At 49.8% G+C, this 23861-nt stretch overlaps 5 protein-coding genes and 1 pseudogene across 12 annotated transcripts; 3 read left to right on the top strand and 3 right to left on the bottom strand.

Annotated features, from left to right (window-relative positions):
* Positions 1 to 3091: 3091 nt before the first annotated feature.
* LOC126577863 (cytoplasmic dynein 1 light intermediate chain 2) lies at positions 3092 to 11398 on the top strand. Of its 6 annotated transcripts, none has more exons than XM_050243671.1 (10): positions 3092 to 3211; positions 3586 to 3678; positions 4087 to 4837; positions 5705 to 5895; positions 6002 to 6205; positions 6301 to 6500; positions 6600 to 6829; positions 6919 to 7030; positions 7149 to 7340; positions 8265 to 11398. In XM_050243671.1, the coding sequence occupies exons 3-10, from the start codon at positions 4746 to 4748 to the stop codon at positions 8595 to 8597; spliced, it is 1554 nt and encodes a 517-aa protein (XP_050099628.1). In that variant the 5' UTR covers positions 3092 to 3211; positions 3586 to 3678; positions 4087 to 4745; the 3' UTR covers positions 8598 to 11398. The 6 variants fall into 6 exon arrangements, with proteins under 6 accessions (XP_050099628.1, XP_050097117.1, XP_050099891.1 ...); XM_050241160.1 differs by having other exon boundaries at positions 3586 to 3920; XM_050242859.1 differs by lacking the exon at positions 3092 to 3211 and adding an exon at positions 3238 to 3510.
* A 163-nt stretch (positions 11399 to 11561) lies between these two features.
* LOC126569629 (uncharacterized) lies at positions 11562 to 14243 on the bottom strand. The gene is made up of 3 exons (XM_050226899.1): positions 13680 to 14243; positions 13287 to 13548; positions 11562 to 13182 (listed from the first exon to the last, which is right to left on the bottom strand). Exons 1-3 carry the CDS (start codon positions 13779 to 13781, stop codon positions 11675 to 11677), a joined length of 1872 nt encoding a protein of 623 aa, XP_050082856.1. The 5' UTR covers positions 13782 to 14243; the 3' UTR covers positions 11562 to 11674.
* A 423-nt stretch (positions 14244 to 14666) lies between these two features.
* Positions 14667 to 17017, bottom strand: LOC126569059 (AH receptor-interacting protein). The gene is made up of 3 exons (XM_050225869.1): positions 16557 to 17017; positions 15936 to 16459; positions 14667 to 15799 (listed from the first exon to the last, which is right to left on the bottom strand). The coding sequence occupies exons 1-3, from the start codon at positions 16641 to 16643 to the stop codon at positions 15457 to 15459; spliced, it is 954 nt and encodes a 317-aa protein (XP_050081826.1). The 5' UTR covers positions 16644 to 17017; the 3' UTR covers positions 14667 to 15456.
* Positions 17018 to 18033: 1016 nt separating this feature from the next.
* On the top strand, positions 18034 to 19198 carry LOC126579845 (enhancer of rudimentary homolog). The gene is made up of 3 exons (XM_050243536.1): positions 18034 to 18233; positions 18403 to 18660; positions 18728 to 19198. Exons 2-3 carry the CDS (start codon positions 18472 to 18474, stop codon positions 18848 to 18850), a joined length of 312 nt encoding a protein of 103 aa, XP_050099493.1. The 5' UTR covers positions 18034 to 18233; positions 18403 to 18471; the 3' UTR covers positions 18851 to 19198.
* A 152-nt stretch (positions 19199 to 19350) lies between these two features.
* On the bottom strand, positions 19351 to 20866 carry LOC126568907 (alpha-aspartyl dipeptidase). 3 transcript variants are annotated; one of them, XM_050225603.1, is made up of 3 exons: positions 20735 to 20866; positions 20145 to 20278; positions 19351 to 20039 (listed from the first exon to the last, which is right to left on the bottom strand). In XM_050225603.1, exons 2-3 carry the CDS (start codon positions 20240 to 20242, stop codon positions 19421 to 19423), a joined length of 717 nt encoding a protein of 238 aa, XP_050081560.1. In that variant the 5' UTR covers positions 20243 to 20278; positions 20735 to 20866; the 3' UTR covers positions 19351 to 19420. The 3 variants fall into 3 exon arrangements, with proteins under 3 accessions (XP_050081560.1, XP_050081551.1, XP_050081568.1); XM_050225594.1 differs by lacking the exon at positions 20735 to 20866 and adding an exon at positions 20434 to 20612; XM_050225611.1 differs by lacking the exon at positions 20735 to 20866 and adding an exon at positions 20387 to 20405.
* Positions 20867 to 22413: 1547 nt separating this feature from the next.
* Positions 22414 to 23770, top strand: LOC126577259 (probable DNA-directed RNA polymerase III subunit RPC6; annotated as a pseudogene).
* The last annotated feature ends 91 nt before the right edge of the window (positions 23771 to 23861 follow it).

The raw sequence follows: 23861 nt of genomic DNA, 5'->3' as shown, positions 1-23861 counted from the left end.
CTCGGATGATGAAATTGAGTCTTTCAATGACAAATGTAATGAAAATCACCAAAATTAATAGAGAAAGGCGGATCCGTTATTCGTTGCATCGAAGATTTCTTTGGAGCGATAAACTATTCCTCGAGCTCATCGGTTCACAACCTCAATATGTAATCACAACACGGCCACGAACAACCCGATTTGCTTCGTCCAGATGTTGCGATATGAAGTCTACTTTTTATTATTTTTTCCTCCGAAAATTGAAGAGATTGTGATCGCAAACATCAACAAAAATGTCCAATGTATTGCGACAAACAGCAGAAATTGATTCGGCAGCTTTACGAAAACACATTGGAATACTCATTCTCGCTAGTGTTCGGTATACTTCATTCTTTTAGTTTTTTGAAAAATCATTTCATTATATTATTTTTCACAAACTAAAGAATGAAGATGTGCATGGTTCGTTTGATGCTTTATTTGGCCGCTTATTGTTTCGTACTATAATGTCGCAAGTGAGATTTCAAAAGATTGGAAGAGCATTACGTTTTCATGATGTCGATAGACGAAGACAAAACCATAACACCGATAAAATCACTCCGATTCGAGATTGTTTGATCGAGAGGTAGAATTTCTTCTACAAATACCATGAAAATGTGTTCGTAAAATTCTAAAATTGCCATGAAAATGTAACAATTCACAAACAACTAGCGACATTCAGAAGACGGTGTTCTTTTCGGCAGTATATAGTATCCAGACCGGCTAAATAATATTTGAAGTAACGATCACCGACACTTCAGCTTTATCAGATGAATTATTGACAATCACTCGATCGTCACCTTCACCAGCTCGTCAACCAGACGATCTCGCCCGGCTGATCACTTTCATCGACTCTAGCACCTTCAACGACCCTAAAGACGATAATTCAATGTGAAATGTACCGTATGTGGTGTATTTGTGTGCAGAAATAATAGAGAAGTGTTATGGATCACATGAATCACTAAAAACATCCAACCAATAGCTACTGAATAGCTATATTATGAGGAAAATGTACTTTGGACCAAATGGTCCACGAGGGTAAAATTAGTAAGTTTTTGTTTTCTTTTCGACGCCTTTATATGAACTTAAATGTACATTTATTCTTATTTGCTGAAAATAGTACCATATTGAAAATCTCAAGACAATCGGATTTTTAGTTTTGAAGATATAACATAAAAAACCAACGAAAAATGGACTAAATGGTCCAAAGGTTAAAGGGCGAAAAAACCACATATGATGGTAACGCTAGCCAAGCAGCCGCTTATTGCGAGTAGCATCAAAAGCTGATCCTGTTTGTCATCGCATACATGTTTCATCCTTTGAATAGCACTCTGTAGCTACTGTTGCAGGGCATTGGTCGTGGTGGATGGAAACAGCCCTTATGTCACAGAACATTCTCTCGCTCCTGTTAACGATTAGCAGGAGCGCGCGCTGAACAAATTCTGTCCTGGGCATATTATGATAACGGGTTGCCCCTTTTTTGCACATGTAATGGGACCGCTACAACAAAACAAAGCACAATTTTGCAAAGATCCAAAACGAAATATTACATACTCACAGTTACATAGTAAAAGATAAAACATGTGCACAATACAAACCAAAGAATTAAAAGACAAAAAATTATACTACAGATAGAACGACTTACAAATATACCAATAGACTCAGTCACCTGTCTTTCTAGCGTATCTTTCTAGCGAAATCGTATATAATAGGCTTGTGCAAATTGTATCTAATCTATGAGATCATCTTAGAAAACGTAGGTGTCAAATTGAGCTGCTCATTTTATACACTATAGTGGTATACCAGCCAGTGGTATAAAAAACCATTGGTGATTCTCGTCTAAAAACATGAGAGGAGAATTTTGCGTACTCTACTTGCCTATATCGCACCAGTTGCCTATGAAATCATTTAGAACTATCAAAATTATACATCTTTGTATAAAACAAAGACCACTTACAGTAGAAAAATTGGAGGGAAAAATGTGCTGTTGCCAACAAAATATACGAGATTTCACCGGCTGTAGAACAATGCACGATTGAGCTTAACCTCCTGACATACCATGTTTATTTATTTAAGTTAATCAATCGATTACGATAGGAGTTTGTATGGGCTATTAGGCAAAAGTAGAATTTGTCGATACTTTCACAACATTTTGGCTGTCCCTTATCGACATAATTGATTTTTGCGACCTTCGTTGCTCAATTGCTTAGTTTTGTAGATGGATATTTTAGCTTTATTTGATTGTGATGTTCTACGACCGGTGCAATGGCTAAAGTATCCCTAAAATATTCAACAATACAAATGACAATTTATGATAGTCAAGGGAGTTTGTCAGTTGGAATTAATTCCTGATTCAAATAAACACAGAACGAACACCAACTAACATTAAGCAAATACAATTGTTTCCCCTGGTTTCTTACATGTTTGATTTTTCAGGCAAACTAGCAAACTTTCTTGCAAACCAGCAGGGATTTCTGGGCCCCATCCAGCGCGGGGCCCTTGGCATGTGCCCATTGTGCCCAATGGGAAAGATGGCCCTGGGAGCGAGAGCATGTTCTCTGTCAATAGGAAGTAGTGAATCAGCGGCACACAGTAAAATCACTCCAAAAGGCCGAGCAAACTGCTTTATTGGGTTATTTGTGGGCATTTCAATCCGGACAGAAATTCTTGCTCCTGCGAGGGAGATGCGGCCTCTAGCAACTGGCTTATTTACCAGCTGGTGTGACTTTCTTTTGGTGGCTGGGATTTTGTGAAGAGCTCGTTCGGCAGTTAGCACTCATTTGAAAAAACAACAAGCATTTTCCTTCGAGGAAACCTTCTCGATTTTCTGTGAAATTTTTCATGAAACTTTTCGGCTTCGTGCAGCGATGTTCGTTCGCACGAGCCCGCGTTCGTTGCTCCTGCCGCGAATCGGTTCTGCTCGCTTGAATCGGTTACACATACCGGTCCCTTTCTTGACGTTTTTGCCTGGCCCTTTCTATTTGGACTAAATAATCCTCCTTATTTAGGTGCTATTAAGGCGTTGTTGTTTGTGGGGCTATTGCTACCGTGATTGTGACAGTGTTCGTGAGAGAGTCACGCCTAGGAGCACACGCACACAGCATAGCATTGCGTTGGCACTGCGGACGGAAGGAAGCGAGGAAGTGCGTAGTGGTGCGTTGGAGAAGAAAGTCTCATTTCGCTTCCGCACAGCACGGTACGGTTAACAACAACAGCTCGGATCAGCCTGGAGTTCATAGTCCGCGTGTAGCCGCAGAAATCCAGTCCGCAACCCTCTCCCCCCCCCCCCCCCAACCATTCCTTCCAATCGATTCGTCTGCTGCAGCAGCATACAACGGAGAAGCAAGGACAGACACACACGATCACGGGCACGGATTTTGGGCCACAACTACACCGTTCTCCCCTTGCTGTGTGGCGCCCACAATCGCCCGTCGAGTGCGTCGTCGTCTCGGACGGCGTATGGTGGTGTGTGGGCACATGCCACTGAATCAAATCGTAACTTGCTGCTGCCGCCGCGGACGTTGTCACAGTGCCCAGCACTTCAAATTCTGCTGTAATCCTTTATTTCAGGTTTACGCGCGATCAAGTGTGTGAGCGTGACAGTATTCGGTGCGTGCGTGCGTGCGTGAGGGCACTTTGGAGGGACCAAAGGCCTGCCAGCAGGTAGCTCGAACCGTGACGAAGCAAAACCGTGGTGTGCGGAACCACCATTACCGTGGGTGGTTCCTGCAATCGGCCATCGTTGAAGAGTCGTGCGACGACAACGGTGATCGTCATCGCCAGATTGCCATCCTCGGCGGCAGTGTGCTTGGGGTCCGAAAACTCGTCGAATTCTTCCAACAACCCCGTCGCCTACACCGTCATCGCTTTCCTCCACGTATCCACTCTGGAAGGAAGCAAACCAGGTGTGTGCGTGCGTGCGCGAGAGAGTGTGAAACGTGCAAAATCTATCTCACTCTCTCTCTCTCTTTCTCTCTAACTCTCTCTTTTTTTCTTCTCTCGCTCTGTTTGCGTACGCGTGTGCGGCTGTGCGTGTGTGTCTCTGTTTGGTGTTCCGAGACGGATCTTTAGTTGGTTAGGTGGCTCCCGTTTTCTTGGTTGGCCGTGGCCAACTCTCTCTTCCTCTCTGTGTTTGTGTATGTGTGTGTATAGCGCGGTGTGCAACGGTGCAACCCGGGGAGGATCCCGTTTCCGGATTCCGGTGCCGAACACCGTCGTCTCACCCGTGGCCATACTCGGCCCGGCGTCGTCGGAATCAGAGACAGTAGTGCAGCGCACAGCGCCCCATTCCATCCACCACGCCTGTCGTCTAGTCCGTGGGGCCAACCTTTCAGCGAAGGTGGCGTTGTGGCTGGTGTAGAAAGGTGGTGCCTGCAGCCTGTGTGTGCGCGTGCATGTGAGCCCTACCGACCGTGACGTCACTCAACCCACCACCACAAAGGCGACCGCAATAACAGCGACACCTGTCAGACGGAGGAGGTCCGGTTGACATCCTGGGATTTAGTGGGTGCCCTTTGCATCCCAAAGCGCGAAAGGAGCAGCCAACTAGCCAGCCGGCCGCCAACCACGCACCAACCAACCAACCAACCAATTTACCAACCAAACCAACCAACCAACCAACCAACCAATCGTTCACGCCATCGCCTCCACTTATCCTGCGATCGTAGCAGCGCAGTAGAAGGAAACGGAAACACCGATCGACCAGACGCACGAACCCCTGCAGTACGACGATGGACGGACTTGTGCAGTCACAGGTGCACGGCTTGTCCGGCTCGTCGACCGCGATCCGCAAGAAGGATGCCGAGGCGAAGGAAAATCTCTGGTAAGCGCCGTTGCACTATGTCTTCCGCCTCGGTTTCGGGTTTCTTGCTTTCCTTTGCCACAATTCCAGCAGCTGCTACGGTGGACAGTTACCGAACAGTGGGAGTCGCAACGGAGTGCGATTGGAGGGGTTTCCGCATAGTTTCTCACCCATAGCTGCCTGGTGTGGGATGAGTTTGGAGGAGGGAGTGGGGGAAGGGGGGATTTACAGTGGGTGACGCGTGACTCATGCCCTGTCCGGCGACGTTTGCGATATACTCACACCGCTGTCGCCATCGCTCGCCTGTCCTACATCATTTGGACGTGCCGATCTGTTTCCTAGCCACGGAGGTCAACTTCTGGCCCCGGAATTTCAATCCGGACAACGACTTGGAGGCATCCTCTAAGGGGGTAAGGACGCGGCAACGGGGCGGCGACGGGCAGCAACGGGTTGAGATGAGAGCTATGACAGCTGGCTGCACCGTGCTGATCTCATGGTTACCGCGTGAGCTGAAAAATAAATAAACGAGACAAACACACCACTGCTTTGGTGCGGTGTCGCGCAGCGCTTTCGGACTATCGCAAGTTGGTGTCCCAAGTTGGGCAACTTTTTTTTTTGGCGATGCGAAAAGAGTGACCACAACGCAAAAAGCCACGAACCGATGGAATGGTGCTGCGAATAGCGATGGCAAAGAGCACGCTTACGTCACCATCGGCGACATCACCGACCATGCATGCGCGTGACATCAGCACCAGCAGCACCCGCCTTATTTGTAACCCTGTGTCGTAGCCGAAGACCGAATCCGTTAAATGCTAACTGTCGATCCGTTCGATCCGCCTTGTCTCTTGTCTTTTCTGGGAACGCTCTAAAATGATGCCAACAACACAGGTCTTCGATACTCAGCGAGGTACAAACACAGAGCAACACGAAGCTTCCATCGAACAAGTCGGTACTGGTGCTGGGCGACAATGCGAGCGGCAAGACGACACTGATCGCCAAGCTGCAGGGTGTCGAGGATCCGAAGAAGGGATCTGGCCTGGAGTACGCGTACATCGACGTGCGAGACGAGTATCGTGATGGTACGTAGCCCGTTTCTGCCCGTTGTACGGTTTTTGGGCGAACCGACTGGATGCTAGCGCGTGCGAACGCTTTAATCACGGCCATCTTTGCCCCTTGCCCTTACAGATCTCACCCGCCTCGGAGTGTGGATACTCGATGGCGATCCGGGCCACAATAACCTGCTCAAGTATGCCCTGAACGAGCTCAACTACGCACACACGCTGGTCATACTGACGTTGTCGATGACGGCGCCGTGGAGCTGGGTGGATCAGCTGCAGCACTGGATGAAGATACTGGAGGATCACATCGCTGGGCTGAAAATCGAGCATGGTAAGAGTGCCGCGCGGTGCTTGGCATCCATCCGGGGCCAGCGAAGCTGCGACACATTGTCACAGGACATCCCCATCTCCTTTGCTTTCTCGCAGATGAGAAGCAGCAGTGTCAGCAGCGGTTAGCGAACGAATGGCAGAACTACTGCGAAACGATAGACGACCTCGATCCTGGGTCGCCGATGAAGCGCACCAATCGCTTGTCGACGGTCGACGACGAGTTCGATGCTCTGCCACTACCGGAGGGTGTCCTCACCACCAATCTGGGGCTGGACGTGGTGGTTGTCGTCACGAAGGTAAGGCGTGTTGCGTAACTTGCTGCAATTCGGCAGAATCCATTTGCTAATTTTGTCTCACTTACCATCCCCCACCCACTTGCCCTCATTGTGTTTTAGACCGACTATATGAGCACTCTCGAGAAGGAGCTCGATTATCGGGATGAACATTTCGACTTCATGCAGCAGTGGATCCGCAGGTTTTGCCTGATGTACGGTGCGTCACTGTTCTACACCAGCGTGAAAGAGGACAAGAACTGTGACCTGCTCTACAAATATCTCACGCACCGGATCTACGGTCTCCCGTTCCGGACGCCCGCACTGGTTGTCGAGAAGGATGCTGTGTTGATGTAAGTTCATCGATCCACACCTAGTGACTTCCTTACTCCGCCACCTATCACCAGCACACCCACCATTACCACTTCCTTCCGTTCCGCAGACCGGCCGGATGGGATAATATGAAGAAGATTAGCATACTGTACGAGAACATGCAGTCGTGCAAGCCGGATGACTACTATAACGCTATCATCGCACAACCGGCATCAAGGAAGGTAAGGCTTGTTCGCCAATTATAACCTGCGTTGCGATGGCTGGATTTTGCAGAGAGGTGTCTGAGAGAGAGGCACGTTGCACCTTCTTTGATTGTTGCTTTCCATTTTCCCCACCCAGACTGTGTCGAACCGTGAGGTCGAGATCGAGACGGAGGAGGAGCAGTTGTTCCTGACGCGCCAGCTACAGCTACTCCAGCAGGGACAGCCACCGGCACGTGGCGAATCACCGCTGCGCTCGCAGCCATCCACCATCATAAAGAACAGTCCGCGAACCCCGGTTGCCACCGTTGCGCAGGGTTCGCCCAAAAAGGTAGGAAAGTAAACAGGAAAAGAACCACACACACACACGTAGGAAAGACGCAGCTGTTTATAGGACCTATTGCGTGTGCCTTGTGTTGAAACTCAGCACTAATGTTTTGAATTAATGAATGAACCGGTCATTTTGTGTGAGTCCGGATACACAACAGTTCCTAATACGGCCATAAAAATCACTAACACCACCAAAAACCAACGTCGTTAGCTATCATTGGTGACTTTGACGAAACGAAACTCTACCGAGCCTTACTTTTCCAGTCGTGTACCTTTTGGTAAAAGACTGCGAGTCTGTGAAATGAGACTCAAATTGAGGATGCTTGTTGCGATTTCTGCAACTAAACAAACAAATCTAAACGGTTTCTTGAACATGGCGAGCAAACGTGTGGAAACAGTTTTTTTTCCCTGAATTTTTGGATTTATTTGTGTCCGGGTCGTCGGCGAAAAATTGCTCAAAAATGCACAAATCATTACAGAAAATTGTAAAAGATTGGAAAATCTCAAAAAACTACTGTTGACTAGCGCGTTTGCGACTCAAGTCTACTTAGTTGTTCGCGGAACCCTCCGCTTTCAGTGATCACTCCGCCTAGATAGAGCTGGCTCTGCTTGGCGAGTGTCCCTGATAACTGTTATCACCGGAGAAGAGGTGTCCAAATCCTGCTAGGTTTTATTTGCAAATAAAAAAGGATAAATTTGATCACAGTGGACTTCACTCTAGTCGCCAGTTGAGCTGTGTCGTTTTTGGTACCGTTTTTTTTTATTTTCGTCGCAGTCGCCATTGATTTTTCATTCATGGTTCATACAGTTCATGCAGAATTTTTTCACCAGTTTCGGGCACCAGTTACAGCAGTCTTGTTTTCAAGACAATACACATGCAATAGGGCCCTATATTTCCTTCCGCTTGTGCCTCGTAACTCCACAGGTCGATGGTAAGCTAACACCCGGCACACAGAGCGGTGAGGGTGTGCTGGCCAACTTCTTCAACTCGTTGCTGCACAAGAAATCGGTTATTCCCGGATCGGCGGCGGCTACTGGTGGCGCCGTCAACGGACTCGGCAGCCCGCTAGGACTAACACCAACCTCAACGCGCTCGTCCACATCGCCCCACACCAATGGCGTTAGTATGATCGGGCCGGATGGCGTGTCACCCAGCGACAAGATTACCATGCGCACAGAGGCCGCCCTCGAACTGGACCGGCTGGCCCGGAGTGTAAAGCGGGACGAATTCTCGCCCGCCCAGCAGTCGGACTGCTGAATTGCTACGGCTTCCACGCTACGTCACTGCAAAAAGCACTAGCCTCAAATTGGGGTGCGCCTGGGAGCGATTGTGTCCGCTCTTACCGCCCCCTTCCCACTCTTTGCTTTACATTTGAGGCGCGAAGAATTTGAAGGAAGCAACCGCAGCAGACTTTAATGGAGCAGCTGAGGATCGACACGCCTACCGTAGGCGCAGCGATTGGAACTATTGTGATGGTTATATAGAGACGATGCTGAACAGAACTTTTGAAAGCGCAAGTTCGACACGCTGTGTACAGTTCAACCCCCCTACAGGATTACGTGAGGAGTACTGGCGAGTACGCTCGCTCTCGTCAGCCCGAGTTAGTGTAATGATATGTCCTCGTCTTCGTTTTAATCATGGTGCATTGTAGGGAAGATGTTTTGTTTTCTAGATATGTTCATCATTCAGTTTCACTGTACCTCGAATTGTATGAGCTGAATTGCAGGAAGTGTTATGAAAAAGAAACGCGCACCGAGCCTCTGGAGGATACCGTAAGCGATGTGCAACATCTCGGAGGGATTTTTTTTGGGTTCGCTTTTGATACTACTTTTATATTCAGATTGGGAAAGGCGGGTGTAGCGGATCTCTCTTTGAGTGAGTCGCAAGCTGTAATCCTAGAACAATCGGTCACTCTAACATCAGGGAACGCGCAAGCCACACCACAGCTTCACCTACTCAGGATCTCCTATCTGGGCCTTTCGGAACATTAAGAACCACTCTCTGCATGGTGGATAGTTTGCAGCCAGCTTTTGCTTTACATTCAATACTGTCCTACCCGTACTTGCGTTTGTGATTGTTTGTTGTTTAATTCTCTGTTCGGCTTCGGCTTTTGCAGAGGCGGAAGGTGTGCTTATTATGTGCTTGTTATGTGCCCAAGAGGCCCACTGCGTAAAGCACCTCTGTGTCCTTTTCTCGCTCGTTCTCGTCGAAGTTTAACGTTGGATTCATAGAGTGGCGAACAGCTTGGCGAAATATTAGTACGTTGCCCAATGGTCTAACTTGATAGAAAGCTGTGAAGAACTATAGAACAACGCAGAATAAAAGTGAGATAGTGAAAGAGATCTGCTGCTTCTGGGGCTACTTACAGTGCATTGAATTGTGAATAAGTTAATTAATTTAAATATATATATAGATATATGTGAACTAAAAACGCAAAGAATGTAAACGACGCGATAACCGCGTCATATGATGGCGTCAAGAAACGGGACATCGAAAAACAGATGGAAAGCTCAGATTGAAAAAGGATGAGGAGAGACTGCATCGCGGAATGTGTGCGTGTGTAGCAAATAGGTAAATAATAGACACTCTTGCACAGTCTAACATATACACTCATCTACACACATACAACACACATCTACCCACATACGCACTCTCGCAATCATAACATTCTACCAGTTGGACATTACTGAGCTGAGCTAGTGATAGAGAACAAAAATAGTAGGACCGCAGGACGACTGAAGCTGGATTGTCGCTTAGCGTTACTCACCCCCACAACCTCAATCGTCCTATTGAAACAGAACATTTGCTCGCTCCTGTTATCTCTTAACGGGGCAGTTATCAGTTTGAAGGAGGAAGGAGGAGAATGGAAAAAGTAGAGAGAGAGAGAATCGGTGGATTGACATAGAGTGCGTATGTGCGATAGAAGGTAGACCATAAGTTCACATGCTTATTTAAACAAACAACGGCAATGGCCGTTGCATACTCTATTGACATAGAACATTTACTCGCTCCTGTTAACGCTTAACAGGACCGCGCGCAGAACAAAATCTCTCCTGTTAGACATCAACAGGAGCGAATTTGATTCGAGTTCGGGAAGCACGACTAACAGCAGATTTTTTTTTTCTGCGCGTGCTCCTGTTAAGCGTTAACAGGGGCGAGTAAATGTTCTTTGTCAAATAGGGTACATACGATGGAACCATAAACAGTCTAGGTAACATATTTATAACGGCGAAGCTCGTCCTTCCCTCGTTTTCGACATTACCCGCTAACACCCCCTCCCCAATTCCAATGAGCAAGCGAAATACAGCACATCGACGTCAATCTGTACTGAATCAATTGGTGGGATAGTCGCGGCCTTGTTTGAGCACCGTGTATTGCCCTCAACGTAAGCCAACGCTATCGTGCCGTTGAACGCGTGCGCGTATGCATTGCTGCAAAGCCAAAGCTGCCAATATAAAAACATGGAAAGCACTGGATCTACTACCAGCAGCAGCAGTGAACGTGTGCAGCCCGTCTTCCTGCTGAACATAGCTGCATCGTCGTAAGATTGCTTCTAACTAGCTTACAACGCGGGTATCAAAAATTTGACACATTTTCGGCGTAGGTCGAAATCTGGGCGGAAAAGATAGATCTAGCATTCAGCTGGGCAGTGGCGTCGGGCAAACGATACACTGTGCTTTGCGATTGCAAAATGAGGCGTAGTTCAGAACGAAACAATCCTGGAAGGGAGGGATGAGAGGAAGGTCAAACCTCTCCTACTACTAGCGGACCAATTTACTAGCGCACGTGCCGATGCTGTGCGCACTTGATCGCACTCGGTATGCGCTGCTCGAAGTCACGGCTCGCGCTTGCCTGTGCACAGCGCTAGAAGCGTGGTAAGCAAACGGACAATGGAGGGGAATCGTAGAGCGGAAGCGTAAAACATATAGCGCGCGAGAGAGAGCGAGAGAGAAAGAGAGAGATAGAGAGAGAGAGAGGGTGATTTAAATTGAGAATTGTGAAGGTAAATTAAAAAAAAACAACACTCATATGCTACAATAAAGACAAACTAAACTAAACACTCCAGAATTTCCCCCTTGGGTTTTGGGTTCCAGCGTGGTTCCATACATTTGAAGTGCACAAGACACGTGAAGCGGCAGAGATCGATGACAAGGCATTGGGAATGTCACGGAGTTCGGAAAAGGTGGCTGTGATGGCTGGTAGACAGAGATGATACGACAATGGCGGTATGGCGGTGGCCGTTCAGGACCGTAATACTATAGAAGCTGTATTGTGCAATAATAACAACAACAGGAACGAGCTGGTAACAAAATGGCGGCAATGGTGGTGGTCGATCAGCTGAAGAAGGTCCGGCAATTGCAGGCCAACCAGAAGGCACCGGCCGCACAGTAGACGAGCAGGAGCGCCAGCAGCAGATGGTCGATGCGGGCATACAGGTAGAGCAGGTTAGCTGTGCCGGCTAGTAGCACGACGACCAGCCCGGTCAGCAGGCAGAGACCGGCCTTGACCGTTTGCCACTGTGCCTGGCTGAACTGGCGCTTGATGACGAGATCCTGGTAGGCGCAGGCGATTGAGTGGCCGAACCCAACCAGCACGCACCCAGCCACCGTCCAGAAGGAGGATCGGATGCTCGCGTACACGCAGAAGTAGCCGAAAGACTTGAAGAGGATGCCGAAGATGAGCAGCCGGTCCTGCTGCTTCCGGAACCGGACGTCGCAACAGAGCAGCAGGAGCGAGCAGGCGGCCCATGCCGTCGCTATAACACCGAGCGCCCGGACGGTGAGCAGACGGACCGATGTGGCGCCCGGCTGCTGCTGGTGCTGCTGCTGCTGGTGTGCTGTATAGCGGGGCAGAATGGCGAGGAACAGCACGAACAGACAGGTGTCGGTGGCTCGGAGCAGCAGGCAACCGTAGCAGCGCAGGTCGAGCAGCGCGAACCTCACCGAACGCACCAGGCGCCGGTTCAAGCAACGGTAGGTGCCGCCACTGCTGCCGGCTGGTGATGGCCGCCACCGTAACCGCAGCAGCTGACTAAACAGACAGTTCCACTTGGCAGTGCCTGCGTCCGGTACCTGCGATGGTGGGCACTCCCACACGGTCGCTTCGGTCGCGCCGTCCTCACGATCGCTCGCCTCTGCTCGCCGTACACTCTCCTCGTCCTCCTCCACGATCATCTCCAGTATCTCGACGCCATCCTGATTGAAGCACTTGCCATCCCGTGCGTACAGCTGGTGCTCATCCTCATCATCGTCATCGTCATCGTCGTCGTCGCCGTCGTCGTCGTCTTCGTCGTCGCCGGCCAGTGGCATCGTCGAGCACTGGGCGCCCGATGGTGATCGTTGCTGGCCGGTCGGAACGGTGAAGGTGGCCGGATTCTTCCATGAAGCACCAAACGAACCGGGCTCGAACCGTTCCGGCGCCGGCAGCTCAAATGGTGGCTGCTGTTGCTGCTGCTGCTGCTGCTGCTGCTCTGGCTCCTGGGATGATGGTGATGGTGCAGCACCGGTCCGGACACCAGTGACGCGGCCATAGTACCGTTCGTTGCCCTTCTCGGTGAGTTGCACCAACGAGTCGAGATCCAGCTTCAGTCGGTTCTTCTCGTACTCGATGAGCAACGCCAGTGGCACCAGGTGCAGGACGAGCCCGGTCAGCACCAGCAGCAGCGCACCGTACACGTACTCCCGGCACCACCACGGTACATGCAGACACGCCAGCAGCAGCAGCAAGCTGCACGCTTGCCCGCACGAGTGCAGGAACTTGATCACGAACATCTCCTTCCGGGCGCTGAACGCCTTGGCCAGCACCTTCCACATCTTGGAGAACACCAGCTGATAACCGTAGCCTGACAGAAGAGGGTGTTGGGGGGTGGTTTGTTGGGTGTGTGTGCCCAACGGAACATGATGTGAGTGAGGTAGCGAGTGAGCTGCGCGGTTTGCGAATACCTACCACCGACGACACCGTACAGAAGCAGGACGATCGGGACCGGGGTGGATGCATAAAGGGCCGCCAGGCCACTGGCTGAGATTCCCGTGCACAGCACGCCCACACCGAGCAGCAGGGTGTGCGTGTTGCGATCGTTGTGCCGGCGGAACAGGGCCCGGTGCACGAGGTTGCAACCGTACAGCATGGCGGACGGGCAGATCAGCGTGAGGTCGGTGTCACCGATCAGCAGCACACCGAACCCGTACACCGGCGTGAAGAGGACCATCTACTCGGGGTTCCACGGGCAGGAAGGGCGAATGCGTGAGTTGGAAAGGTAGGAAAGGCGCGGTGTGCGTGCGTGCGTGCGTCAGTAGAAATGAGACGGGGTGGGGTAGTTGGGGTGGGCTTGGGACCTACATTCATGAGGAAGATGTAGAGCAGCAGCCTCCACTTGGGCAGTACAAGCATGATCAGGTCGAGCACGCGCGGTTCCACTATCTCGCAGATGAACGCTTCCATCCTGCCGGTCCGTTGCGCGCGTGTGTAAGTGTGCGGGGTGTTGCTCCTCCGGTTGCTGTTGTTTGATTTGATCGACCCCCGGGGAGGAGGGGAGAGAATCCTTTGAGGGAGGAGAGGGGAGGTGCATACACCACCCACCTGTCACATAATCACCCCTCGCCCCTCACCCCACTTTTGCTGCTGCTGCTGCTGCTGACCTGCACCAAACACTTAAGCGGTTTAACAAAATGGCGTGCCGCGGATGGCTGCTTGCCCCTCACGGACTCTCGGGATTGCGGGTATGGAGCTGGTTGACCGTCGGTTCGGCTTCAGGAACGGCTACGTACTACCCCGCCCATTAGCGGAGCTGCGTGTGCGGTATTGTTGCGGACTCGCCCCACTGTTGACAACTACTATCATCTCTCCATCATCATCACCATCACCACCTTCGTCATCAACCCTCATCATTACCACCGTTGTCATCGTCGTCATCCAGCGCGTTAATACCTGGCTGCCTGCCCCAGGTGGCTGTGTGGAGAGCACTAGCTGAAACACCCTCCCCACACGCCCGGATTCGGCCCTTATCTTGCACTCGCTTATCTTATCAGCGTACCTGCGCCTATCTACCGGAGGCTCTCCCTGGGACTCTGGCCCCAGCTAAGAGCCAGCCTCGTGCCTTGGCCATCTTTCTCCATATATCCAGGCTAACATCGGGGCATCGCACGAAGCGCTCTCGGTACAAGCTTCTGCTTGATTTAAAACGGACTCTACACTAATACCAGAGATATTGTACCGTTGTTTTGCGACTACGTCGGAATGGGGGAGATCATCACCATTGGCAACGCGCTGCTTGTTGCCGAGGATCCTCATTTCAAGCCAATGATTCAAACGCTGTATGTACGCTGTTCTATTGTTTCTCGATCCCTCTTTATTAGGATTATTTGCATCGAATACACATATACGTACACGTGTAAACATACACACATATACACAATCTGTTGTTGATGTGACTGACTCCCGATGTGCACCCGGGTCTCTCCTGTTTCGTTCTCAGATCAGAGTCCGAGCGCCTACAGCCCTGTATAAGCAGGTACACATACGCGGGCACGCTGCTTTTTTGTCTACCATAAATACACTCCAAACTATATTAAATACACATTATGTAGAAAACAAGTTAAAAGCCTAGGGACAAAAAAAAGCAGAACAATATAACCAATATGCTGCATAATGTTCGATATACGAATTTTAAAAAACTCACAAAAGCCTGCCTGAACAAAAAAAAACATGACATACAAAAACTAAACTGCACATTTGTGCAGTCTTGCATTTACAAGACATTACTAAGCAATGCTGCACGGGAAAACACAATAAACCTAATGTGGTATTGTAGTACGATGTGATTGCAGAATATTTTTAAAATATCACCTAAAATGTGGTAAAGCTAAATAACCCTTACAGCTAGCCATGATAAAAGGGGAACAGACCGGGTATTACTATACGCCATAATAAACACTACTGATAAAAAAAAAACAAAAAAACAAACGAATAACGTAAAAAGATTCCTTCCACTAGTAGTATGCACGATGATCGGCCGGCGATCCTATCGCAACGAAAGCGACAAATAGGTACGCAATAAGTGGCAGACGAAAAGGAAATGGAAATGGGCAGAGATAGCATGCAGCAGCAGGCAATTAGATTAGAACAGCTTCTGATATTTGAGCCGATCCTCGACGTCCCGGAGGCGGGCCTGCTCGGCCAGCTTCGCCAGTTCGCGCCCAATCGCAACGGTGAGGCTCGGATCGAGAGCGGCGCACCGCTCAAAGTCGGCCCGTGCCCGGTCGAGGTTCCAGGCGCCAGCGTGCGCCTTCCCGCGGCGAAACAGCGCCTTCACGCAGTCGGGCTCGTACCGCAGCACCTCGGTGCAGTGCTCGATGACCGCGTAGTAGTCGCGGTCTAGCAGCCGGCACTGTGAGTAGTTCAGTAGCAGCGGCACCTTCAGCTGCGCCAGCTCCACCCACTCCGGCTCGTCCGGTTTTTCCCTGCAATGGAACAAGCGGAGAGCGGACGGTGAATGGCGTTGGGTGGTGGGGGAAGGAGGCACCTAGTGCGTGTGCTAGCTAGTGCTGCATTGTATGTGTGTGCTGGTGCGCGGTGCGGTGGTGTGTTAAAACCCACTTGAGCATTAGCTGCTCGACGATGCCGATCGCGTAGGAGTACGCCTCGAGGGCGGCCGCGTACCGCTGCTGTCCGTACGCCGTGTTGCCCTGCTCGCGCAACCGGTTCACCCGCTGCAGTTTCTCCTCGTCGCTCAGCTGCCAGGATTCCTGCTCGTACTCACCCGGGCTCTCGACCGACAGTAGCTCGATCGTGAACTCGAGGTCTTGCGGCTGGGCAAACAGCTCGTCCAGGTCCCGGTAGCCGATGCCCTCGTTCTGTACCGTCATGCCACAGCAGTGTTTGCGTTCCTCGCGCGGTTTCGCCGCATCCCGGATCGTCTTCGCCACGAACGGGTACTGGAGCACGAGTGACTGATCACACCGGAAGCGAGCCACCTCGCCCAGCGCCATCTGCTGCACGATCGCTTCCCACACCTCCAGCTTGAACTTCTTGCCCAGCACCAACTCCATCGGCTTCTGCCGCGTCCGGCTGTCGTCGATCAGCGTGCCATCGCATTTGCGCGTCTGGAAGTGGAACGTCACCTGAAAAAAAAAACCACCACCGGATAGGGCAGATAGAGCGCAATCAGTCTAACCGGACAGCTACGGCACGGTACTGCGCGTCGCAAGCGCCACTTACCTTGGTTCCATCGCGGAACGGTACAACTCGCGAGCCAGCATGCACGATAGTTTTCACGATTTTCGCCTCATCGAGACCACCATCCATTCCCGGGGAGGTGTAGAGAGGAAGACGTCGTCCTCCCGATGACGACGATGAAGAGTGCGGGAATGATTGACGCGGCTGTGGCTGGATGGCTGGCAGGTTGGCACCGGGCAAGAGCGGTGGGGCAAGGTCGTTCAATCCCTGCTTGGTGCGTTCTTGGGATTATCTCGAGGGGTGACGGGTGACACACATACACACGGGGAAGGTGTTTTGCGGGGGAGGCTCAATCCGTTTTTGTTTTGGTGACTCGGTGATCGCCGCGGTCCCGCACCGTGTTCCGATCGAGCAATTAGTACCTCCTGATGATCATAGTGACATAGGGAGTGTGTGGCTGATGCACTAGGTGGGGTTGCACTAAATTCATTTTCACGACCCGCGCCAACACCAATGCAACAGATTCGTCGGAATCAAGGTGTCTTCAACATACCCACCAGGTGGAGTCATATTTCCGGACATATTGTATTTAGATTTTGACAATCGGAAGCTATGTTTGGTTGAATCGGTTGAATCTGAATCCGGGAAAGATGGAATGTTTGTCATTTTCATCTTGCGCTTCTAATCGGTTTCACCCTGTGTACCACTGCACAGAATCTGGGCGCAGAATCTGCCGGTTTTTTTCTGTGTCTAGCGTACCCACTGTCCAGAATCTGGGCGTCATCTGTCAAATCACATACATCGCAGACCAGTTTGACAGAACCGATCTGAAACCGATTAGAACCGCAAGACGAAAATGACAGATCTTTCCGCCCAGACATTTTCTGGGGCTACATACATTATCTCCAGATTCTGGACGTACGTATCCAATACATCCCTTCTACCCCCTCCCCTTCCAAGATAATAAAAATATTTAACCCCTAGAATGTATGCAATTCAATAGAGGTGTATATATTATGTTTTAACCGATCTTTTAAAATGAGCAATTAAAGGATACTGGGTGGAATTGAAGCAGCGGCTCCATAAATTTTACCATCTATAGTATTGGTGAACGTAGGAAATTTACCAAGATATATTTAGTAATTAGCAAGCTAGTTTGACAGAACCGGTTCCGAACCGCGTGAAAAACCGTAAGAAATTATGACAACTCCATCTCTAGAATTGTTTACTGGGTTATGGTAATTTTTTCGCCAATATATTGCCAATATATTATAAAGTACGGACAAGGGATTAAATTTAAAAAAAACTATTATCACTTACGTGAGAGTGAGTACTAATGGGGAATTATTAGCATCATTTTTTGAGAAGTAAAATGTACACGAATGTGCACGGACCACAACCCCACCGCGGAACCTTTATAGATTTGTAGTTCCATATGCCATTGGCTAGGGGGCGCTCGCAACACCCAAACATTCTCCGTTGGACACCACTAGCAGGACAAGGTAGGCATCATAGGCTGCATCCCTGGGCGTGAACAGTAAAACCGATGGCAGAGCGATAGACCGCCCGGCTTTGAATCCTGCCATTATCGCTGGTCGCTCCACTTCATCCCGCAAAACGTTGTTTGCAAACGAAAGTTTGCAAACCGAAAGATCGAAAACCGCTCATCGCAACATTGCGTTGGACCGTGGTGATCGACGATCCATCCAGACCAGTCGGGTAAGTAGCACTCTGGGGTTATGTAGAAGGGCGTTTCTGTGCTGTGCGAACGACGCCATCCTGTCGCAGGTAGAAAACGGCGCTCGGTCGATTCCTGGGTGGTCTCGGTTCGCTCGACAGCTCTGCGCGCTGCTCCTGTGTGTTAATGTGTGGTCGTTTCCATTTCCAGCCCTGAACCTGAACAATCCCGGCAATTCTTTACTTCCGGCGTGGTGGTGGAACTGCTCGGTTGCACAGAATGTCGCACACGATACTGTTGGTGCAGCCGGGGCGCAATCCGGAAACACGCACATACAGCGACTACGAGAGCGTGAACGAGTGTATGGAGGGTGTGTGCAAAATCTATGAGGAGCACCTGAAGCGCCGCAACCCGAACACACCCACCATCACCTACGACATCAGCCAACTGTTTGACTTTGTAGACCAGGTAGCAATAATCCCCTTCCCAATCCCTTAGATACATATACATAACACCGTTCGTGGCATCGTTCTAGCTCGTCGATCTGAGTTGTCTCGTTTATCAGAAGTCGACCAACACCTACGCACCATACAACAAGGAATGGATCAAAGAGAAAATCTACGTGCTACTCCGACAGGCCGCTGGCAACACAGACTAACGGATAGCTCCTTGAAGTAACCGATCGGAACTGGCTGATGGTGACATGAGTTGCGAGCTGCCAGCAGGGCCCGTTCCGGACACCAAAAGATGAGTTACGTTAGCTAGATACTAAGCGGCAGCAAGGGGGGGTTAAGGAGAGCGAAAGAAAGACCAACACGTACACGCGTGTGAATCGATCCATCGATCGAATCGATCCATGGATCGAATCGATCAATTCGTTCGATCCGCAAGCGTGCATGTGTTGGTCTGTCTTATCATATAAATATATGTAATGGGCGGGATCCGCGCATGGTCTAAGAAGAAGAGAATAACAAACAATAAACCGTAAAATCATTCTGATTTTGAACAGGCTTGTTTTTCGCCGGCTCACGGTGCATGCCTCAGTGTATGAAGGACCCGTCCGCCCATCACTTGCTATTGGCCATCGAGTCAATAATCAACGGTTACCATCAACAGGATGCTGTACCATCGGTCACAGCAAACAGGAAGTGTAGATGGTTTGTGAGGTTTCAGAGAACGGGGGGGAAGTGTTTATTTGCGCGCTGATCAGAAATATTTGTCCAGGGGTCTAGAGCAGGTAGCTAAAGTCCGTGCCCGGTTCGTGCTCCGTTGGGGCATCCGCATCCTTGCGGAATAGACGCGCAGAGAAGGTTCCGACGAGTGTGGCGCGGTTCCCTTCGACCAGCAGCGAGGCACCTTCGCGCAATCCGAGCACCGGCGCATCGTTAAGCTCGTGGAACTGCTGGATTCGCTGATCACGCGTCTCGCCCCGATGCTTGCTGCCCTCCTCCGGCTCCAGGTAGTGCGGGTTGATGTTGAACGGCACTAGCCCGAGCGCATCGAAGCTGGGCGGATACACGATCGGCATATCGTTGGTCGTCTGGATGCTGCGTGTTGCCACGTTCGTGCCAGCGGAGCTTCCGACGTACGGTACGCCGTGCTCCAGCACACGCTCGCGTATTACCGTTACCAGCTGCTTCTCGTACAGCGTGCGCAACAGCAGGAACGTGTTGCCACCGCCAATGTAGATCGCCTGCGCTTCCTGCACCGCCTGCACCGGATCCGCGGTCGCATCGAGACCAACGCAGCCAAATCCCCAGCGCTCGAGCACGGTGGCAACGCGCCGCGTGTACGCCTGCTGGTCGGTGAGAGCGTAGGGTACGAACACGACCTGTTTCACCTTGTTGCTGTGTTCCGCGCGGCAAACGTGAGGTAAAACAAAAAAATTCATTAAACGACTCGAAGAGGGAAGCTGGAACATGACCGGAGGCATTATGCCTGTCTCGCCTTACCTCTGCAGAAACCGGGTGAGATCCTGTTCCGCATGCTGCAGATACTCGTACCCGTGCAGGGCGGACGAGGACATCAGGAACAGTTGCCGTTTTGCCATCTTTTGGGGCGAGGAATCGGATGCGACGTTTGCGAGCTGAAAGGAAGAACGGTTAGGCACGAACTAATCGCTCGGCACAAACTCTCAGCAACCACCACCAGCTGCAACAAATCGGTAGCATCTCAGCAGCGCTGCGAAGCCTACCACAATCTTATCACTCGCCCCTTCCGCCCTCTCTTCCACTCCCTTACTCCTTCAGCCAGCTGGTGCGGGTGGTGACAGCTATTATCGCAACCGCAACAGACACACTTGACGCATACTGCGGGAATCTTCTCTAGGGTGGAAAACCTCAGATCACCATAATTTACCATTGTCGATCACCACACTACCCTTCTCCCATTGTTTTGCACTCGGCCACTGGAGTGGCGACGCATTAACGCCGTGGTCGTGGTCGGCGGTTTGGGATCTACAGAGAAACAGCCAGCCAGTGGACGGAACCACTAACCCAATTGCCGACACAGACGCGTCGCCTCAAGCTGATAACGCACATACCTATGGCTCCCTGTTCGTGGCCAGCAAACCGCTGCAGGGTGTGATACGCGCTGATGGATTAGATGCTGCGCTGTTGCTCTATTGTTCTGCTTCTTGGTAGTGTTCTGTCTCCTAGCTGTCAATACAGTAGCGCAGGTTGTAACCGACGGATGAAATACGGAAATATCGTTTAGGGATATGTGGCCATAGGAACCGGTCTCTAAGATAGCAGAAGACTGTATCGTCAGGATAGCCGTGGGGTTAATCCTCTGTGAAGCGGAAGAAGAAGAATGAAATAATGTTTATTCCGAGACGCCCAATAGACTATGTCGTCGTTGAATATTGGCGTGAAATATGCATGTATATATGATTTTTTTTAAATAATCATCTCCGTTATACACGCAGTGCTAAGTGCAGTACTTTTTATTGAGCAGTAATCAGTTATAAATACGTTAATAGAAATGGAACATAATAAGCCTCAATCCATGAAGGATAGGAATTAGTATAGCGGAAGCGGACGGGTGTAGGAGACCGAAGTAGTCACCCGATGAAGGCCCGTCGAGAATTTACATAATTTTTTTGTATGTAGATTGGGTGTATGTGCCAAATTCCTCTCCGGCACGACGCCACGAACTTCAGTCAAGAGCTCGACGCTGAAGCAGCTGGCACGCATATTCGGCAAAAATAGGTTCGATTGCTCGATCGGAAGCATCGTACCGCGAAGCTCGGCATGAATTTTCCACAAAGGCTGAAGCCCGCCCGACACGCCGGCTGGGGCATTCTCGTGGTCCATGTTCTCTGTTTCATTCTGGATTGTAAAGCGCCACATTTCCAGCAGCTCTTCCGTGTCGTATTCAAATAGAAGGAACGCAAACGATACGAGCGATTTGTCGTTGCACCCTTCTGCAAATAGAGGAAAGAAAAATCTCACTAAACCGTCTAACCCTGCAGCTTACGAATCCCCGCCATTCGTGTATCATCGCACCTTCCACTTTTACTAAAATATGATTAAAGGACTGTGCAAAACCCTCGTTCGTGCACAAGTAAAACGGAATGCCGTATAATTGGCCCGACTCAAAAGCTGTGTGTGCATAAAATCCGCGCATATAAATTATATTATTCATAACGATACCTGCAAGAAAGCAAAGTTTTTTTCAGCAATCTTCAATCTCATTCCGCGTCGCTTTGGTTTTCACCATTGTAACTCACGCAGATATTCGCGTATTATTTTCGATGATATCTTGAGGGCTGCAAGGTTATTTTGTTCTGATGACATTTTTTCTGAAGGCCTGAGGACGGAAGGCGATGGACGTTGTCTAGAATCAATGAACGTTGTCTAGTTTCAGATTGCAATGTGTAAGATCAATCAATCGCCATTGCCGTTACTTACGCAAACGATACTGTCCGAATCAAACGACTGTCGAGACTTAAAATGGCTTGGTTTGTTTGATAGGGAAGGGGGCCGGCCAATGTTGACAGTTCGTTTTAGTCTCCCTCGCAGATTATGCTTTCTGTTTATACTGGCCAGGTTCCGCGTTCCAGCAGCCTTTAAATGATGATTTTCCGTTGTTTTTCCAAAAATTTTCCCATGATTTTGGTTAGAAATTGCGTCCTTTACATGCAGTGTGTGGTACCGAGAAGCGGTTTGTTTTTGTTATTTGTTTATTGAGTTATTTTGATTTTTCGCTCGGAATCGCAGGATGGACGAATTAGCCTCAGTGAGGTTCGAAATCATCAGCCTGGTGCAGGAAAACCCGGAGGGCCATCAAAAAACTGCTCTCGGATGGTGTTCTGAAAAAGGCCCGACGCTGATCTACCGGCTGAAAGACCCGGGAAAAAAATCAAACGTCCCGAAGGACATCGACGCGGCGGAACTTATTCTAATAATCTACCCGATTGTCGACGAGGGAGGTAACAAGGGCATCTGGATACGGGATATACATGTGAAATCGAACCTCGTGATAACACAGCTGACGAAAGTGTTGAAGCAGCTGGAAAACATTAGCTATTTGTTAGCGGCCAAACCCGTTAACGTAAGTTCGGAAAGCCTAGCCGCTTCCGGGGCCTTCTGCTTTCTAATCACAGTCTTCTCTTCATCCGATAGGCCAGCAAAAAGAATCTGCATGCTCTACAACCTGCAATCGGATCGTTCCATAACCGAAGGAGCGTGGTATTTTCGGTTTCTGTGCATGAAGCGTGATTTGGCGGTCACGAGCGGCGAAAAATCATTGGCGTTACAGAAACTGTCCGTATGTTCCGTTGCTGATGTGCACCGATTCATCTCAGATATGGCATTAGTAAGATAAGCCTGGACGAGGACGATCTGGAAACATTTCTTAAGACGGTGGTATATGATGGCAAGCTGGAACGAATCGCACATATGGACGAAGGAAGCGTTTGCTATTACAATAGCTATTACAATAGCGTTTGCTATTACAATAATATAATAGTGTTTGAGAAGGATGCTGAGAGTACCCGAGTGCAGGCTGAGTTAGTGGACAAGCATTTTTCTTGCAGTTCTTGAATATTGGCCTGGCTGGTAATTTGCGTTTTTCTGCAACAAAATCGCGAAACAAATTGTGCCAAAAGCAGTTTTAATTCAAGTTATCACAAGAGAATGTTATTAGATAATGGTCGTTACTAGCATTCACCCTCACAATTATGGCACAAACGAACGGGGTAATGTTCCGTTTGTTACCAAATACCAAACAGTGCTTGCGTGATGAGATGCAGGGAAATCAGATCTTAACCGGCGAATACGAAATCACCAACACGCCTGGCCAAACAATTGACTAATGGGATGTCCGATCGCAATTTCCCCAAACCCAGAGACATTCCAGTTTGTCCAATGTTACAAAGGTTATCTTAAAGGCTAGGTTATCTTAAAGGCTAAAGGTTTTGTCACATTTCTTTCCATTGCTTTTTTTCCTACAGGTGCGCGACACAAAGGGACACATTCTAGCGCAGAAGGAAGACGTCTCGGAAGGAATGTTTTCGTTCACGTCGGAGTTGTACGACTCGTTTGAGACATGCCTCATTTCACAGGTCCCTGCTTAAGAGTATATTTCCAGTGCATATGATATTAGTGACATGCTGCTCGTCCGCTTGCACAAGCTTGCGACGACACGCAATAATTCGACAAACAGGC

The sequence above is a fragment of the Anopheles aquasalis genome, chromosome X (assembly GCF_943734665.1).
Source record: "Anopheles aquasalis chromosome X, idAnoAquaMG_Q_19, whole genome shotgun sequence".
Lineage (NCBI taxonomy): Eukaryota > Metazoa > Arthropoda > Insecta > Diptera > Culicidae > Anopheles > Anopheles aquasalis.
Note: the sequence above shows the minus strand (reverse complement) of the source record. Positions and strands in the feature narration are given on the sequence as shown.